General features: G+C 44.1%; 1 protein-coding gene across 1 annotated transcript in view; it reads left to right on the plus strand.

The window, feature by feature from the left end:
* Positions 1-909: 909 nt before the first annotated feature.
* LOC133058670 (epididymis-specific alpha-mannosidase-like) overlaps positions 910-20,865 on the plus strand; it is a 39,003-nt gene continuing 19,047 nt past the window's right edge. The window contains exons 1-3 of the mRNA XM_061145548.1: positions 910-1,047; positions 2,486-2,632; positions 4,077-4,182. Coding sequence (XP_061001531.1) covers positions 910-1,047; positions 2,486-2,632; positions 4,077-4,182 — 391 coding nt within the window. The remainder of the gene's footprint in view (positions 1,048-2,485; positions 2,633-4,076; positions 4,183-20,865) is intronic.

Genomic DNA, 20,865 nt, shown 5'->3' on the forward strand with positions numbered 1-20,865 from the left:
CAGTGGTCACAAGGGAGAGTAAGTCTCAGGTGTGGCAGCAACAGAAAGAGCTGCTCAGGTATTTGGAGGTCAGAGAGAGGAGCCCACTCCCAGACCCCTGCTCCAAGTCAGGGTTACAGAGAGCCCCAGGCAACACTCTGGCCCCTGCAGGCTGCACCACCGTGCGAGCCATCCTCCAGGAAGGAGAACCCGCTGTTGTCATCTCCCGTGAATTCCCTCTCAGGTCCCCAGCAATCTATGTGTGTCCCATTTTACAGATGGACTACTGAGATGTAGACAGCCTAGGCATCTTGCCAAGGTCACTATCCCTGATCCAGACCTAATTCTGAACATTTCAGGCCTTCTTGCTCCTACACTAGCTGTGCAACCTCAGGTTTTCAGGTCCTACTTGTGAAAGTCAAGTTTCCACTTTAAAAGAGTGATTATAATTCATATTGCAAGGCTCAGACTGGGTTTCATGAGAAGGAGAGTGTATCAGGGCAGGATTCCTAGTGGTGACAGGCCCCACACTGAGAGTTAGGATTTGCAGGACAGTGTCAAGGAGCCAGTCCAGTGGGTTGGGGGCAGGGATGGGTAAGATGCCCAGTGGGAAATACTGGGAGAGGCCTAAGGGAGGGGCATGAAGACTAGGGTGAGGGGAGCTAGAGGGAAGCTGGCAGGCTTCCCTGGGGAGGTGGTGTTTGGGATTTGGCTAAAGGCAGATGGTCAGGAAACCCCAGATGGAGCAGAGTGCTGCAAGGCAGTGAGCGAGGGCCCCCGCCTGCACCGCTCAGGTGACAGCCTCTGTGTGGGCGTCACTCCTGGTCTCCTTCCCGCTCCGTCCACCAAAGGGCGGTTGCCCCATCGGCTGGCAGGAGGCGGGCCCCGCAGGCAGGCAGACGTCCTCCAGCCCCTGTGCTGGCCGAGGAGATGGAGCCGCGGGGCTGGCTGCCTCTGCTCCTGCGGTTGGGCCTGATGTGGCCCCTGGGAGCTCCTTCCGAGCCCCGACTGAGGGTATTCGTGGTTCCGCACAGCCACATGGACGTGGGCTGGCTGCACACCGTACAGGTAGGTGCCCCGACTGACCCCTGCACACCTCTTGAAACTGTGGTTCTTTTTCTTTCTGGACTCCAGAGAGGGATTGTGTCCTGGGTCTCTGCCATCAGGGAACTCGGCCTTGGGCCCACCTGTACTTGGCTACTTGACTGGATGTCGGCTTCTCTGGTGGCAAAGATAGTAAAGAATTTGCCTACAATGCAGGAAACCCAGATTCGATCCCTGGGTCAGGAAGATCTCCTGGAGAAGGAAATGGTAACCCACTCCAGTATTCTTGCCTGGAGAATTCCAAGGACAGAGGAGCCTGGTGGGCTACAGTCCATGGGGTCACAAAGATTCGGACACAAATGAGCATTTAACATAGACTGGCTGTGGAAAGGGGTGAGAACGTGTTCCCAGCCGCGTGTGTGGAAGGTGTTCAAAATGCCATTGAGTGAATTAATGAACTTGGCAGAGGAAAAGAGGGAAAGATTAATTTCCATAAGTTTCTGGTGCAGGTAACTGAAATGATTACCCAGATCTGTGCAAGCTCTTTTCTGGAAGGAGGAAGGAAATTAATAATATGACCACTCTGTGATTGTATATACAATAGTTTCCATGAGATGTTAATAAGTGAGTTGCTCACTTTAAAGGGGGTCAGGCAGCAAAAGGCCCTGAGGCTGAGTGTTGAGTCTGGTCCCGGCTCACTGGGCAGCCTCTGTGGGTGGTCACCCACCTGCGTGTGGAACTGCTGACGTGTGGGAAGCAGGCTCGTCACCCCCAGTTGACAGAAGGGACACTGAGGCCCAGGGTGGGGTGCTGCCCAAGTCAGCAGACATCACCACCTTGCCCGCTAACCGCCTGCCCAGGGCTTCTTTCACCCCTTTATCAGCATCTGGGCACCATGGTGAGCCAGCCTGACCCAGATGGGAGTAGGCTTAGCTCCATCCTGGGGGCTCCCAGCCTTGGGGGAGAAGATAGATCCAGAGAGATGACTCGTGGGGTTAGCTCCTCTTCAGCCTCGGCCCTTGACACACACTCCCCATCATTTCTTCCCAAGAAGGCCCATCTGAGTCTCTGAACCTCAATCCCGGGTCCCTGTTGTCAACTTGTCTGTCCTTCAAGGCAGGAGCAGTCAGCACACCCCACTGGGCTGGCACATCCCTCTGTCACATAGAGTGTCTGTCTCCTCATGACTCTCCTCAGGGGCAGGCTCCCATCTAAGGGGGTCTGCTCAGGTCCTTCTCTCAGTGCAGGGCTCACCACCCATCCAAAACAGAGTGGTTACCAGGTTCCTTGTTGGAAGAGCAGAGAGAGTAGCAGAGGGCAAGGGCCTGGGGCAGGCTGGGCGGGAGTGCCAGTGGACTCCAGACACCGTGTCTCCCTGCACGTTCCTCCTCGGTCCCTGGTCCATGCCCTCTGGTTTCCCCCATGGGTCTGGAGTGATGGTCTCTCCCCCTCCCCACCCCAGGAGAGCATGCAGGCTTATGTCACCAACGTCTACAACACCGTGGTGGAGGAGCTGACCCTTGAGAAGAAGCGCAGGTTCATCGCTGTGGAGCAGGAGTATTTCCGGCTCTGGTGGGATGGCGTCGCCTCGGATGAGCAGAAAGGCCAGGTAACGCTGCCCTCAGGGGGTCCTCACCAGGCAAATGAGAGCGGATGCACTGGGGGTCCCAGGGACGACCCTTCAGGAAGCTCCTGGATTGTGCTCTGTGTGGCCAGAGCGGGGCTGCCTAGACCAGGAGGCCCCAACCCGGCTGAGCTGTGCCCAGGGTCCGTTTAGTACAGGTTTGTGGTCAGCCCCACGCCCAGGGGACAGGGTTGTGTTTGATCCTGCCTTTCTGGTTCCTCCTGAAAGGTTGCAGCTCTGGCAGCCCAGCCAGGCATTCAGTTGGTGAGAATGGGGTCACCTTTCACACTGGGCAATCCAGGGTGACCCTGTGTCCACACCCTCTGACTTCATTTATGAATCTGCTTGGACCCCATGGGCACCAGAGCCCAGGACCAGCCAGGAGTGCAGGAGACCCTGTGGATTAACCACCGGGGCTTATTAACTCCATGTCCAGGGGGTCAGAGGCCCTGGTCCATGGAGGCGCAGTCTGGGGTGACCTGTGTCCACACCCTCTGACATCACTTATGAATCTTTGTGGCTCCCACGGACACTGGAGCCGGTGATCATCCAGGGGTGCAAGGGTCCCTGTGGATTAGCCTCCGGGTCCTGATTAACTCTGTATCACAGGGATCAGAGGCCATGGTCCTTGCAGGGGCAGTCTGGGGCCATGATTAATGTTAAATTCCTGATTTAGTTAATTATAAAACAGCTATAATGATCTTCTTGCTCAACACTTACTGAAGTATGGAATTAAAGGCATGCAGCTGCAAACGTTTACTTTGAATTAGTTTAAGTAAACAATATCTTCTATTAAAATAAATAAATAGTGTTAATGAAATGGATAAACAATACTAATAGTGGGATAATCTGAGGAAGCTGAAACTCCAGCTCTTTGGCCACCTGACGTGAAGAGCTAACTCATTGGAAAGGACCTTCATGCAGGGTAAGATTGAGGGCAGGAGGAGAACGGGATGACAGAGGATAAGGCGCTTGGATGGCATCGCCAACTTGGTGGACATCCGATTGAGCAAACTCTGGGAGATAGTGAATGACAGGGAAGCCTGGAGTGCTTCAGGCCAAGGGGTTGCAAAGGGTAAGAGATAACTGATCAACTGAAAAACAACAATCTGTGGAATGATTCATGGGAAGGGAGTTTTTTTTACAATCCTTGCAAGGCTTTCATAAGCTTGAAATTATCCCAAAACAAAAGTTGTGAACATACACACCTGTATATACACCTGATGAAGCAGCAGCCAGGGCCAGGTGCTTTCTCAGAGCTGGACACAGTGCTGACCAGGACAGACAGCGTCCTGCTATTTGCAGAATAAATGAGGCTGAGGAGTTTGAAGGAAGGACCGAGAAATGCAGTAGACATGAGACCAACAAACATAAACAGTTCAGCCTGGGAGGTGTAACCTGGCCTTTTCTCTCTGCCCACCATGCCAAGGTCCACCAGCTCGTGGCCGAAGGTCGCCTGGAGTTTGTCCTCGGAGGCCAGGTCATGCATGATGAGGCCGTGACCCACTTTGATGACCAGATCCTCCAGCTCACAGGTTTGATTACCCTTCCCCAGACCGGGGTCCCTGTGGCCTCCATGGGGCTGGGACTGGGTGTCTGAGCCCTCATCCTGGGCTCCATTCTCCCCTCTCAGCAGGAGACTGTGATCATCAAAACTGTGATTGCTGGTGCTGCGTCCATGTGTGTGACTGAGTATAGGGGATAAAGGTGTGGATTCTAGACCAACCAGCCTGGCTGTGTCCTGACTCTGCTAACTCCCAACCCTGTGAAACTGGGCAAGTGATGCAACCTCATTAAGCCTAAGTTGCCTCCTGTATAAAAACATTTGGTATGATGTATGATCTATCTCAAAAGGGTGTTATAAAGTTTAAATTGAAATAATTCAAATACATCACTTTGAGTACAGCACGTGGGTCCCTAGTCAATGATCAATAAGGGTCAGGTGCCATCTCTGCCATCACCTCACATACCAACTGTTCAAGCAATACCAACACCCAACACCACTACTATCAACACCATTACAATTGCCTCCATGACTACCTGCACCTGTATCACCTCCAACAACACCACCTCCAAGTCTGTTATGATCGCCCCCTACACCACCCTCACCACCACTAACATCTTAGCACATCACTGCATAATTTATGACACCAACACCTCCAGCATGAGCGCCATCACCATCACCACCATTACCAATGTCACCTTCACTGTCTGCACCTGTACCACCTCCAATACCACTGCCTCCAAGTCCATAATGAGTCCTCCAGCACCACCATCATCACCACTAACACCTCAGCACATCATTGCATCACTCCTAACACCAACGCCTCCAACACCAACGCCAAAATTACCACCATTATCACAACCTACCCACTATGCACCTCTTCCAAAACGACCACATTCCCCACCACTATTAGCACTCCCACCACCAGAAAAATTAAATGTACATTACTTTTTAAAAACACCGTTCTTGTACAGAATGGGGACAAAAAGAAACAAATGTTGAAAAATATGGGAAACCTATTGAAAATGTGTTCATTTCCCTTTTCCCCATTTCTCGTTTCACCGCCAACATCAATACCACTTCTAACTCTAGTGCATACAAACCACTCTCTCAACTGTTACACCCACACCATCACAACACCAACACCTCTGCTACCATCCAAATCTCATGACCTTCATCACCACGAAAACCAATAGCACCTCATCTACCGTTAACATTACACCCTCTGCCGCCAACAACTCTATCTCCACCACCCAAGCCCCACCAGAATCCCCAGCACGATCACCTTCATGGTCACCTCTAACACTCCAACCGCTTCTGGCACCATCAGTACCAGCACCACCACCAAAACCTCCAGGGTGACTCTACCACCTACTGCAGCACCACCATCATCAGTGCCAACACCATAACAGGAAACTGATAAACGTTGCCAGCGCCTCTACCATCCTCATACCATCATCATCACCGCCAACTCCATTCACACCATCGTTATCCCTGCCAACACCACAACCACTGTCATCATAGCCATCGTCACCATCACGGCCGTCATCAGTACCACCACCACCATCTCTTCCATGTGCATTACTGACACAGGCACGTCGCACCACCATCACCTTCACCACCTCCATCACCACACATACTGTCACGAAGGGCGCATTCTCCTCCACTGAACAAGTGTTTTTCACAGGCATCACTTCACTCACCCCGGAGCGCAGGGTGTCCAGAGGGCGTCAGGCTCTCAGTCCCTTTCACAGAAGGGACGCTAAGACAAAGCTACAAGAAGCACAAAGGGTCAGTGGGAGAGCCAGGCTGACTGCAGTGTGGGCTGGGCGCTAGCCCACTGTCACTCCACTGTAGTTGGACCCCGTGCAGGACATCACAATGGGCTTTCTCTTTGGATTTTCTTACCCTGTCTCTCCTTTCAACTCTTTAATCTGTGCTTCCTTCCTCCTGAGTTTCTACTGCCTTATTTCTAGATGTAAGTGATAAGCTCATGGGAATCTTTATGTTTTTCCATATAAACTCACCCGTCTGCAAAATGCAGCCTCAGACCTCACCTCCTGCCTTCTTCCTTTTCCTTCTGCTTCCTGCTTCCCAGATCTGCCCCTAAGACACGGCCTCCTGCACTTTCAGAACAGGGTTTCCTGTTGTTTCCAGCAGACTCACCTGGGGAGTCTTATGTCCTGGAACCTTCCACTGGGGCCACAGTGCTCGAGCACCTCCCCTCTTCTGGCAATGACTGGTGCCTGATTCTCATCTGGGTCCCCAGGGCTCAGTCCAGGATTTGACCAGACCAGGGCTGGTGGGCATAGAGGGAGGGAAAGGGCACTGATCTGTCTTCCTCTGGGTACCTACAGAATGATCATTCCTCATTTCTGGTCTCAGACCACCATACTCACCTCCCTGAACATTGCACACTGACCTTGCAAGCCAGACCAGAGGAGCCAGAGTCCAAGCATAGACAGGTTCCCATCACTGGGGCAGGAAGGGCTGTGGACCTCTCAATCCTCCCCAGGACATTCTCTGAGGCTCCATTTCCAAGACCAGCCAGGCTCCTGGGACCCTCAGAGGATGGGCCCTGACTTCATCTCATGATGACCTCCTGTTCTATGAACAAGGCATACACTTACTTCCTCCAGTCCTGGTCACAGTCCTGTGGATGGGGAGACTTACAAAACCCCATTCTTGCAGGTTGAATATCAGGCAAAAATGCTGCTTAAACTTACGTGAATCACGCTGCTAGCAGGTGATGGTCACATTCTGTTTTCAAAAAGTTACTTACTTTTTCTTATTATATATATTATTGAAGTACGGTTGACTTACAGAGTTTTAGGTGCAGATTGATGTGATTCAGGTATACACACACACACATATTATTTTTGAAATTTTTTTTCTTTTATAGGTTATTATGAGTTATTGACTATAGTTCCCTGTGCTGTACAGTATACCTTTGTTGTTTGTTGCATATCTATTTTTTAATTAAAAATCCAGCATTCTATTCATACTTAGCCAAACAAGTGAAATCAAAATGTCATACATTTTTTAGTTAAGCATAAATTCACAAATATTCCAAAATATATAAGTATATGTTATGCATATTATATATATATGTGTTTGTGTGTGTGTGTGTGTGTGTATATATATATATATATATATATATATATATATATATATAAGCATTTCTACTACACTTGAAGAAGGGGTGAAAAAGAACAAAAAAAGAGATGAAGAAATTGGAAAAGAAAAACTAAAGGAAATGGGAGCACTGAATATTAAATAGAAAAAGTGAAACAAACTAGATAAAAGTAAAAGATCATCATATAGTCCAGTTGTTTTTAACTATGGTGGTTCATTAGAATCATATCTGAGCTCTGGAGGAAAAAAAATCAATACCTGGGCATCTGTATTTAAAAAACAATTCCAAGAAAATTCTGATATGTATCTGCATTTTAAAAATGATTACAGGTTTTTCTATTAAATGGTAGTTTTGATGTTAAAGAGTTCTACTATTTTTCTGTTGACCAATCATGAGACAATGGTATTGAGTAATAGTTACATAATCACAAAAGTAAAAGATTCTTATCAGTTTTCACAATCAATAGCCAGACAAAAAATAAAAGATAATTACAATTACAAACGATTATGGGAACATGATTACCTAGCAATTTAAAATAGGTACAAATTATCTGTGCAGGTTAAGCAGCGTGACCTGGTAAGTGGAGGTTGGTGCTTTTAATGCATTTACATTTGAGGTGATTATCAATATGTTTGATCCAATTACCATTTTCTTAATTGTTTTGGGTTTATTTTCTGTAGATCGTTTTTTTTTTTCCCTGTGCTTCCTGCCTAGAGAAGTTCCTTTGGCATTTTCTGTAAAGCTGGTTTGGTGGAGCTCTCCAACAAATGCTAAAGGATCTTCTCTGGACAGGAAACACAGAAAGGATGTTTAACTCAAATGCAAAATAACAAAGTAAATGGCAACAGGATCATCAGTTCAGTTCAGTCGCTCAGTCGTGTCCAACTCTTTGCGACCCCATGAATCACATCATGCCAGAACTCCCTGTTCATCACCAACTCCCAGAGTTTACTCAAGCTCTTGCCCATTGAGTCAGTGATGCCATCCAGCTGTCTCATCCTCTGTCACCCCCTTCTCCTCCTGCCCCGAATCCCTCCCAGCATCAGGGGCCTTTCCAATGAGTCAACTCTTTGCATGAGGTGGCCAGAGTATTGTAGTTTCAGCTTCAGCATCAGTCCTTCCAATGAACACCCAGGACTGATCTCCTTTAGGATGGTCTGGTTGGATCTCCTTGCAGTCCAAGGGACTCTCAAGAGCCTTCTCCAACACCCCAGTTCAAAAGCATCAATTTTTTGGCTCTCAGCTTTCTTCACCATCCAACTCTCACATCCATACATGACCACTGGAAAAGCCATAGCCTTGACCAGATGGAACTTTGTTGACAAAGTAATGTCTCTGCCTTTTAATATGCTATCTAGGTTGGTCATAAAGTCTTTTCATTTCATCTTTTAATTTCATGGCTGCAGTCACCATCTGCAGTGATTTTGGAGCCCCAAAAAATAAAGTCTGACACTGTTTCCACTGTCTCCCCATCTATTTCCCATGAGGTGATGGGACCAGATGCCATGATCTTAGTTTTCTGAACTTATCAATAATTACCTTAAATGTAAATGGGCTGAATGCCCCAACCAAAAGACAAAGACTGCCTGAATGGATACAAAAACAAGACCCCTATATATGTCATCTACAAGACACCCACCTCAAAACAAAGGACACATACAGACTGAAAGTGAAGGGCTGGAAAAAGATATTACATGCAAATAGATACCAAAAGAAAGCTGAAGTAGCAATACTCATGTCAGATAAAATATACTTTAAAATAAAGGCTGTGAAAAGATATAAAGAAGGACACTCCATAATGAGCAAAGGATCAATCCAAGAAGATATAACAATTATAAATATATATGCACCCAACATAGGAGCACTGCAATATGTAAGGCAAATGCTAGCAAGTATGAAAGGGGAAATTAACAATAACACAATAATAGTGGGAGATTTTAATACCCCACTCAAGCCTATGCACAGATCAACTAAACAGAAAATTAACAAGGAAACACAAACTCTAAATGATACAATGGACCAGTGAGACCTAATTGATATCTTTAGGACATTTCACTCCAAAACAATGAATTTTACCTTTTTCTCAAGGGCACACCGAAACTTCTCCAGGATAGATCACATCCTAGGCCATAAATCTAGCCTTGGTAAATTCAAAAAAATTAAAATCATTCCAAGCATCTTTTCTGACCACAATGCAGTAAGATTAGATGTCAATTACAGGAGAAAAACTATTAAAAATTACAACATATGGAGGTTGAACAACACGCTGCTGAATAAACAAAAAATCACAGAAGAAATTAAAAAAAAAAAAATAAAATATCCATAGAAAAGAATGAAAATGAAAACAAAACAACCCAAAACCTATGGGACACTGTAAACGCAGTGCTAAGGGGAAGGTTCACAGCAGTACAGGCTTACCTCAAAAAACAAGAAAAAAGTCAAATAAATAAACTAACTGTACACCCAAAGCAACTAGAAAAGGAAGTAATGAAGAACCCCAGGGTTAGTAGAAGGAAAGAAATCTTAAAAATTAGGGCACAAATGAATACAAAAGAAAGAAAAGAGACCATAGCAAAAGTCAACAAAGCTAAAAGCTGATTTTTTAAGAAGATAAATAAAATTGACAAACCATTAACCAGACTCATCATGAAACAAAGGGAGAAGATTCAAATCAACAAATTTAGAAATGAAAATGGAGAAATGACAACAGACAACACAGAAATACAAAGGATCATAAGAGACTACCATCAGCAACTATATGCCAATAAAATGGACAGCTTTGAAGAAATGGACAAATCTTTAGAAAAGTACAACTTTCCAAAACTGAACCAGGAAGAAGTAGAAAATCTTAACAGACCACTCAGAAGCACAGAAATTGAAACTGTAAACAGAAATCTTCCAGCAAACAAAAGCCCAGGACCAGATGGCTTCATAGCTGAATTTTTTACCAAAAATTTACAGAAGAGCTAACCCCTATCATACTCAAACTCTTCCAGAAGATTGCAGAAGAAGGTAAACTGCCAAACTCATTCTATGAGGCCACCATCACCCTAATACCAAAACCAGACAAAGATGCCACAAAAAAAAAAAAAGAAAGAAAGAAAGAAAGAAAACCACAGGCCAATATCACTGATGAATATAGATGCAAAAAATTCTTAACAAAATTCTAGCAAACAGAATCCAACAACATATTAAAAAGATCATACATCATGAAACAAGTGGGCTTTATCCCAGGGATGCAAGGATTCTTCAATATTAGCAAATCAATCAGCGTAGTACACCACATTAACAAATTGAAAGATAAAAATCATATGATTATGTCAATAGATGCAGAGAAAGCCTTTGACAAAATTCAACACCCATTTATGATTAAAACCCTCCAGTAAGCATGAATAGAAGGAACACAACTCAACATAATAAAAGCTAGATGTGACAAATCCACAGCAAACACTTACCTCAGTGGTGAAAAATTGAAAGCATTTCCCTTAAAGTTAGGAACAAGAAAAGGGTACCCACTCTCACCACTACTATTCAACATAGTTTTAGAAGTTTGGCCAGAGCAATCAGAGCAGAAAAAGAAATAAAAGGAATTCATATTGGAAAAGAAGAAGTAAAACTCTCAAACTTCAAACTCTGTTTGAAGATGACAAGATCCTTTACACAGAAAACCTGAAAGACTTCACCAGAAAATTACTAGAGCTAATCAGTGAATATAGTAAAGTTGCAGGATATAAAATTAACACACAGAAATCCCTTGCATTCATATTCACTAACAATGAGAAAACAGAAAGAGAAATAAAGGAAACAATTCTATTCACCATTGCAACGAAAAAAATAAAATACTTAGGAAAATATCTACCTAAAGAAACACAAGGCCTATATATATAGAAAACTATAAGACACTGATGAAGGAAATCAAAGATGACAGAAATAGATAGAGAAATATGCCAAGTTCTTGGATTGGAAGAATCAATCTAGTGAAAATGAGTATGCTACCCAGAGCAATCTATAGATTCAATGCAATCCCTATCGAGCTACCAACGGTATATTTCATAGAACTAGAACAAATAATTTCACAATTGTATGGAAATACAAAAAATCTCGAATAGCCAAAGCAATCTTGAGAAGGAAGACTGAAACTGGAGGAATCAACCTGCCTGACTTCAGGCGATACTACAAAGCTACAGTCATCAAGACAGTATGGTACTGGCAGAAAGACAGAAATATAGATCAATGGAACAAAACAGAAAGCCCAGAGACAAGTCCACGCACCTATGGACACCTTATCCTTGACAAAGGAGGCAAAAATATACAATGGAGAAAAGACAATCTCTTTAACAAGTGGTGCTGGGAAAACTGGTCAACCACTTGTAAAAGAATGAAACTAGAACACTTTCTAACACCATACACAAAAACAAACTCAAAATGGATTAATGATCTAAATGTAAAACCAGAAACCATAAAACTCCTAGAGGAAAACATAGGCAAAACATTCTCCGATATAAATCACAGCAGGATCCTCTATGACCCATCTCCCAGAGTAGTGGAAGTAAAAGTAAAGATAAACAAGTGGGACCTAATTAAGCTTAAAAGCTTCTGCACAACAAAGGAAACTATAAGCAAAGTGAAAAGACAGTCTTCTGAATGGGAGAAAATAATACAAAATGAAGCAAAGGACAATGAACTAATCCCAAAAATAGACAAGCTACTCCTGCAGCTCAATTCTAGAAAAATAAATGACCCAATCAAAAAGTGGGCCAAAGAAGTAGACAGATATTTCTCCAAAGAAGATATACAATGGCTAACAAACGCATGAAAAAGTGCTCAACATCATTCATTATCAGAGAAATGCAAATCAAAACCAGAATGAGGTACCATCTCACACCAGTCAGAATGGCTGCAACCCAAAAGTCTACAAACAATAAATGCTGGAGAGGGTGTGGAGAAAAGGGAACCCTCTTACACTGTTGGTGGGAATGCAAAGTAGTACAGCCACTATGGAGAACAGTGTGGAGATTCCTTTAAAAACTGGAAATAGAACTGCCATATGACCCAGCAATCCCACTGCTGGGCATACACACTGAGGAAACCAGAATTGAAAGAGACACGTGGACCCCAGTGTTCATCACAGCGCTGTTTATAATAGCCAGGACATGGAAGCAACCTAGATATCCATCAGCAGACAAATGGATAAGAAAGCTGTGGTACATATACACAATGGAATATTACTCAGCCATTAAAAAGAATACATTTGAATCAGTTCTAATGAGGTGGATGAAACTGGAGCCTACTATACAGAGTGAAGTAAGCCAGAAAGAAAAACACCAATACAGTATACTAAAGCATATATATGGAATTTAGAAAGATGGTAACAACAACCCTATATGCAAGACAGCAAAAGAGACACAGATGTATACAGCAGTCTTTTGGTCTCTGTTGGAGAAGACAAGGGTGGGATGATTTGAGAGAATGGCATTGAAACATGTATATTATCATATGTGAAACAGATCGCCAGTCCAGGTTTGATGCATGAGGCAGGGTGCTCAGGGCTGGTGCACTGGGATGACCCAGAGCGATGGGATTTGGGGTGGGTGGGGAGAGGTGGAAGGGAAGCTCAGGATGGGGAACACATGTACACCCATGGCTGATTCATGTGAATGTATGGCAAAACTACTACAATATTGTAAAGTAATTAGCCTCCAATTTAAAGAAAAAAAAAAAAAACGCAGATTTGGTGATAGTGAATTCTCTTCACTGTTGCTTGTCTGGGAAGCTTTCGATTTCTCCTTCAAATCTGAAGCAGACCCTTGATGATAGAGCATTCGTGGTTGTAGTTTCTTCCCACTCATCACTTTAAATGTATCATGCCATTCCCTTCTGGCTTGCAGAGTTTCTGTTGAGAAATTAGCTGGTAGCCTGATGGGCATTCCCTGATATGTTATTTGTCATTTTTCCCGTGTTGCTTTTAATATTTCATCTTTGTCTTTAATTATTGTCAGTTTGATTTCTGTGTATCTTGGTGTGCTCCTCTTTGGGTTTATCCTACTTGGGACTCTCTCTTTTCTTCTTATGGGACCCCTATACTGTGAATTTTGGTGCATTTAATGATGTCCCAAGGGTGTCTTAGGCTGCCCTCATTTCTTCTCATTCATTTTTCTATATTCTGTTCTATGGCAGTGATTTCCACCATCCTGTCATCCAGGTCATTTGTCCATTCTTCTGCCTCTGTTATTCTGCGATTAATTCCTTCTAGTGTATTATTCATCACTGTTTGTTCTTTAGCTCTTCCAGGGCTTTGGAAAACATTTCTTGCTCTTCTCCTTTGTTTCCCCAAGATCCTGCATCATCTTCACTATCATTATTCTGAATTCTTTTTCTGGAAGGATGACTATCTCCACTTCATTTAGTTGTCTTTCTGGGGTTTTGCCTTGTCCCTTATTCTGGGACATAACTTTCTGCCTTTTCATCCTGATTAACTTTCTGTAATGTGGTTTTCGTTCTAGCCACTGTGGAACTGTGGTTCTTCTTGCTTTTTCTGTCTGTCCTCTGATGGAAGGGTCCAAGAGGCTTGGGTAAGGTGCCTGATGGGAGGGACTGACAGTGTGAAAATCTGGGTCTTGCTCCAGGGGGCAGATCCTTGCTCTGCTTTAATCCAATTATTTGCTGATGAGTGGGGTTCCACTCCCTCCCTGGTAGTTGTTTGGCTTGAGGTGACCAAGCACTGGGCTCTACAGGGTCTATGGTAGGGTTAATGGCGACCTGCAAGAGGACTTACAGCAAGGGGGACCTTCCAGGACTGTGGCTGTCAGTGCCTCTGTCTCTGAGGTGAGCCCTGACTGACCCAGGCTTCTTCAGGAGACCCTTCAACATTAGAAGGTAGTTTTGGTTCAGCGTCCTGTGGGGTAACTGCTCCTTTCCTGGAGGTCTTGGTGTGTGCAAGATTTTGTTTGTGTCCTCCAACACTGGAGTCTCTGTTCCCCCCATTTCTGTGCAAGTCTTATAAGCAAATGCCGCTGGCCTTCAAGGTCAGATTTCCTGGGGATTCTCAGGCCGTTTGTTGGTTCCCCAGGCTGAGAAGCATGACATGTGGTTGAGAACCTTCACAGAAGTGGGAGGGCTTCTTTGGTATTACATTTCCCCAGTTTGTAGCGAACATACCCCACGGCGATGGTATTTCATTTTATTGTGATTGTGCCCATCCTACAGGCTCAGTATATAGCATTGGACAGGTGGTAGTTACAAAAACCATCCTCAAGAAAAAGAGATGCAACACAGAAAATGGTTGCCTGAGGAGTTCTTACAAATAAATTAGGAAGGAAGAGAAGTGAAAGGCAAAGGAGAAATGGAAAAATATGCCCATCTGAATGCAGAGTTCATGGAAATATATGTCCTTCTGAATGCAGAGTTCCAAAGTATAACAACGATAGCTATAACAAAGGTTTCTTAAGCAAAGAAATAGAGGAAAGCAACAGAATTGGAAAGACTAGAGGTCTCTTCAAGAAAATTGGAGATACCAAGGGAGCATTTCATGCAAAAAGACGGGCACAATAAAGGAAAGAAATAATAAGAAACTAACAGAAGTAGAGGAGATTAAGAAGATGTGGCAAGAATACACAGAAGAACTGGAGAAAAATGTCTTGGTGACCTGGATAACCACGATGGTGTGGTCACTCACCTAGAGCCAGACATCCTGCATTGTGAAGTCAAATGGGGCTTAGGAGGCATAGTATAAACAAAGCTAGTAGAGGTGATGGAATTCCGGCTGATCGATTTAAAATCCTAGAAGATGATGCTGTTAAAGTGCTGACTCAATAGACCAGCACATTTGGAAAACAGCATGGCCATAAGACTGGAAAGGGTCAGCTTTCATTCCAATCCCAAAGAAGGGTAATGCCAAAGAAAGTTGAAACTACCATAGAGTTGCCCTAATTTCACATACTAGCAAGGTAACGCTCAGAATCCTTCAAGCTACACTTCAATAGTACATGAACTGAGAACTTCCAGATATTCAACCTGGATTTAGAAAAGACAGAGGAATCAGAGATCAAATTGCCAACATCCATTGGATCATAGAAACAGCAAGAGAATTCCAGAAGAACATCTGCACCTGCCTTGTGGATTACGCTAATACTTTTGACTATGTGGATCATGGGAAACAGAAAACTCTTCAAGAAATGGGAATACCAGACCACCTTACCAGCCTCCTGAGAAACCTGTATGTAGGTCAAGAAGCAACCGTTAGAACCAGACATGGGACAACAAACTGGTTCCAAATTGAGAAAGGAGTACACCAAGGCTATATATTGACAGCCTGCTTATTGAATTCATATGTAGAAAGCATCATGCAAAATACCAGGCTGGATGAAGCACAAGCTGGAATCAAGATTGCAGGGAGAAATATCAGTAACCTTGATATACAGATGACACCACCTTTATGGCAGAAAGTGAAGAGGAACTAAAGAGCCTCTTGATGAAAATGAAAGAGGAGAGTGAAAAAGCTGGCCTAAAACTCAACATTCCAAGAATTAAGATCATGGCATTTAGTCCCAACACTTCATGGCAAATAGATGGGGAAACAATGGAAAAGAGTGACAGATTATTTTCTTTGGCTCCAAAATCACTGCCCAAGGTGACTGCAACCATTAAATTAAAAGACACTTGCTTCTTGGAATAAAAGCTATGACAAACCTAGACAGAGTATTAAAAATCAGAGACATCACATTGCTGACAAAAGTCCATATAGCCAAACCTATGGTTTTTCCAGTAGTCATGTACGGCTGAGGGAATTAGAGAAGTCTGAAGGCTGAAGAATTTGTGCTTTCTAACTGTGGTGTTGGAGAAGACTCTTGTGAGTCCCTTGGATGGCAAGGAGATGAAACCAGTCAATCCTAAAGGAAATCAACCTTGAATGTTCTTTGGGAGGACTGATGCTGAAGCTGAAACTCCAATACTTTGGCCACCTGAACAAAAGAGCTAACTCATTGGAAAAGAGCCTGATGGTGGGAAAGATTGAGGGCAGGAGGAGAAGAGAGCAACAGAGGATGTGATGTTGGACAGCATCACCAGCTCAATGGACATGAGTTTGAGCAAACTCTGGGAGAAAGTGAAAGATAGGGAAGCCTGATATGAGCAGTCCAAGGGAATGCAAAGAGTTGGACCCGACTCAGCCTCTGACAAACAGTGACAACTCATCCTGTCAGTCACCTTGGCCTCGGCACTCTGGCCCCACCCTCCATTCCCTAGGCAGGTCAATCTTGACCTGGTCATTGTATTCATTAAGAAGCTGGTTCTGATGCAATGAAGGTGACTGAGTGACCGTGACTCAAGCAAGAAGGAAAGTTCTTCTCTTAGGGATGGGGTCGGGGAGAGGCGATTCTACACTGCAGGCTGTTCTGAGCCATCAGGGGGCTCTGATTCACAGAGCAATGATGCTTCTGGTTGCTGGGGTGTTTGCTATGCATCCCGTAGGGTGTCCTTGCCCTCCTCACATGGCCGAAGGTGTCTCACCCCCTTGAAATGTCGTTTCCTTTGGGGAAGGGGTGGGGAATGAAAAGAAGAGGGCTGTGCATCTTTGAGAAGGTGACCCAGAACTACGCTCCTCACTTCTGGTCACGTGCACTGTTCAGAACCTCATTACAAGGTCTGTCATCCGTGGGAGGCTTGAGAATGCAGGCGCCAGGTAGAAGTCTGTTACCCTGACCTAACTGGGTGGGGTGGTTGCCTTCCCTGGTGGCTCAAGGGTAAACAATCCACCTATCAATACAGAAGACGTGAGTTCCACCCCTGGGTTAGGAAGATCCCCTGGAGAAAACTCCACTCCAGTATTGTTATCTGTGAAATACCATGGATAGAGGAGCCTGGCCAGCTAAAGCCTACTTGATAGCTTACTGTGAATGATACCAGATGGGTGATTTCTGAAGGCAAAGGTTTACCTTATGGACCAGGAACCAGTCTTGATCACTCAAGAGATTTTGTGTAGCAGTTTTATTAAAGTATGTAAAGGGACAAGGGAAGCCTCTGATAAACATCAGAAGGGGGATGGAGAGTGCCCCCCTCTCTAGTCTAAGCAAGGGAATTGAATAGTTTTTAATTGGTTATTACAGTAAATCAAAAGAATGTCTCAAGGTTGTAAAGACCTTTCTAGATCCAATCCCATAATATACATTTTAAGATAACGGGATTTGTCAGAAGGTTTTCAGGAAGGAGATACATATCCTCAAGCAGGATACATTATTGTTATATAATCCTTAGTAAGGAAACATAAGGAAAATAACGTTTGTCCTTTCCTCCTCCTTGAGAACTCCAGACCCCTATTTCCTCCTTGAGAGCCCCAGACCAGTGTCTACTCCTTGGGGACCCTGGACTTCTGATCAACCTGCCCAGGGATTGACTGTCTCAATCCCCCTTTTTCTTTTGGGAGAATTATGTTGCCAAGGGCAAGGGGCATCATTTTCATTCCATAACTACTTCCTGCTGTTGAGGGGCATTGTCCCTAAATTGTTGACATAATATATTCTCCTCACCCTCATATTAAGGGTCTCTAATCCAGGGGGCCCAAGTAGTAGTTAGAGGAGTTTGTGGCACTTGTAGGAGCCTGGACAACCACTTGTAATTTAAAAACTTTCAGACAGTTAGAAACAAACCCTGTTTAACAGTTTCAGATGTAAGGCAAAATAGGCATTAAACCAAGTTAAAACATAAGTCAAAATTAAAAGTTACATTATGTCCACAGTTAAGGTACAATATGTTATATCAGTCCTTCTTAGAATTGTTTGATGTCATCAGATCAAGAAGAGTTGAAGAAAGTCTTTTTCTTGAAGCAGAGAAACCCACCATGGGAAGCTTTCAATTGATGAGGAGGTTGAAAAGTTGAAAGATGAGTCACATAGTTATTTTAAGGCTTCAGGATCTATGACAATATCTGTGCACAAACCTGTCTGTCATAGAGACAGGTCCTTCTTCTTAGGGGCAGTTCGAGCCCTGGTTAAAGCTATGGGGAGAACTTTCAACCAAATGTCTCATGTTTCCTGAGTTATCCTACACGGATGCCTCTTAATAATGTCACTAGCCTTTGTAACTTTTTCTGAAGATTGGGGTCTCCAAGAACAGTGTAGTGATATTCTATCCCTTGAGCTTTTGACACGCCTTGACTTACAGCAGCTTTAAAGATGGAGTCATTGTCACTCTGAATTTGAGAGTTTAAGATCCCACTTACATCATGAGAAGTCAGTACAGTAAGATTTTTTCCATTAATAAGCTTAGGAGCTTTAGGCATTAACAAAACAATAGCATCTATTATCCTTTAAGCAATGTAGCCATAGCCTTTTTTTCAGTAACAAACAAACTAAACTCTGATCCAGTGGGTAAGCTCAAAGCGGAAGCCTGCCAGAGAGCAGTCTGAAGAGTCTAAAAAGCCTTTTGAGTTTCTGGGGACCTAACCAGCTTGTCAGTTTGGACCTGCTGAGTCTCAGTTATAAGTTTATATAAAGGCCAGGCAAGTTCTGCATAACCCAGAATCCAAATGGGCCAGTACCCTGTGATTCCTAAAAACTGTCTCTTGTCTTAAAGTCATAGGTAGGGGATGACTTAATATAGATTTAACTCTAGAAAGTATCCTTCGAATCAGTGACTGAAAAATATTTGGCTCCTTCAGCAATTTTGGACAATAAAGTATAAGGATTAGGCACTTATTATTTGTATATCTTGAACAAGTCAAATAGGAAAAGGAGTACGTTAAAGCTGTATATTGTCACCCTGCTTCTTTAACTTACATGCAGAGTACATCATGAGAAATGCTGGGCTGGAGGAAGCACAAGCTGGAATCAAGATTGCCGGGAGAAATATGAATAACCTCAGATATGCAGATGACACCACCCTTATGGCAGGAAGTGAAGAAGAACTAAAGAGCCTCTTCATGAAAGTGAAAGAGGAGAGTGAAAAAGTTGGCTTAAAGCTCAACATTCAAATAACTAAGATCATGGCATCTGGTCCCATCACTACATGGCAAATAGATGGGGAAACAGTGGAAACAGTGGCTGATTTTATTTTTCTGGGCTCCAAAATCACTGCAGATGGTGATTGCAGCCATGAAATTTAAAGTTTCTTACTTCTTGGAGGGAAAGTTATGAGAAACCTAGACAGCATATTAAAAAGCAGAGACATTACTTTGCTAACAAAGGTCCGTCTAGTCAAGGCTATGGTTTTTCCAATGGTCATGTATGGATGTGAGAGTTGGACTATAAATAAAACTGAGCACCGAAGAATTTGTGCCTTTGAACTGTGGTGTTGGAGAAGACTCTTAAGAGTCCCTTGGACTTCAAGGAGATCAGTCCTGAGTGTTTATTGCTAGAACTGATGTTGAAGCTGAAACTCCAATACTTTGGCCACCTGATGCAAACAGCTGTCTCATTTGAAAAGACCCTGATGCTGGGAAAGATTGAGGGCAGGAGAAGAGGACGATAGAGGATGAGATGGTTGGATGGCATCACCAACTCAATGGACATGGGTTTGGGTGGACTCTGGGAGTTTGTGGTGGACAGGAAGGCCTGGTTTGCTGTGGTTCATGGGGTCGCAAAGAGTCAGACATGACTGAGCGACTGAACTGAACTGAACAAGTCTCCATTTATCATTTGACTTTTTTTTACACCTCAAATAGGAGTGTTGGATGGACTTTTACAGGGAATTAATAGTTCTTGTTCTTTTACATTTTTAATGGTTGGCTTTACCTTCCTTAACTTTGGGCTTTGGTAGGCACTGTTTTTGATGTGGAAATGGGGGAGGGTTTTTGAGCTTGATAAAGACAGGAACAGCATTTTGTGCTCAACACACAGTTTTTCCATCAGCCCACACTTTGAGATTTACACTTTGTTCAACTAATGGGAGAGAAAGAGCAAGCTCCATATTCATGAAAACAGAGGCCTGGACCTTGCTCAGTATATTCCTCCCCAGAAGGGGTGAGGGGGACTTCAGCATGATCAGAAATTTGTGAGAAAACAGCAGAGTCCCAGTTGCAGCTTAAAGGATGACTGAAATAGTAGCACATGACTTGTCCTGACAGTCCCATTGCAGTAGTGGCCTGGGAGGAAAGAGGACCAGGGGCTTCAGTGAGCACAGAGAAATATTCTTCAGTGTCCAAAGGAAATCGACTGATTGGCCCTTCCCAGTTATTAATACCTGGAGTCCCTCAGAGGTAATTAGGATGGGAGCTTGTGTGGGGACCCAAGACACATTTAGTCACGATTGTCTTGAGAGTCTGACCCCTCAGGCCTACACTTCAGAGGGCAGTGTCTTTTCCAGTACGTTCCTCTGCAGACCAGACATAGAGCCGAAGGCAGCTTAGATGCCTGAGGGCAATCTCGCTTGAGATGCCTCTCCTTTCCACAGTAATAGCAAGCCCATCGCTTTGAACCTGGGTCCCTCTGGGCATTTTTCTCAGGCTATTTCAGAGCAGGTCTAACAGCCATTGTTGGGGCATCAGTCTTCTGACTGGCTCTTTTTTCCTATTTTCCTCCTCATCTTCTCTACCATAACATACTGTCTGAGTCAGCTGCAACAGTTTATCTAAAGACTGATTTGGTC

This window comes from Dama dama, chromosome 6 (genome assembly GCF_033118175.1).
Source record: "Dama dama isolate Ldn47 chromosome 6, ASM3311817v1, whole genome shotgun sequence".
In the NCBI taxonomy this organism is placed as follows: domain Eukaryota; kingdom Metazoa; phylum Chordata; class Mammalia; order Artiodactyla; family Cervidae; genus Dama; species Dama dama.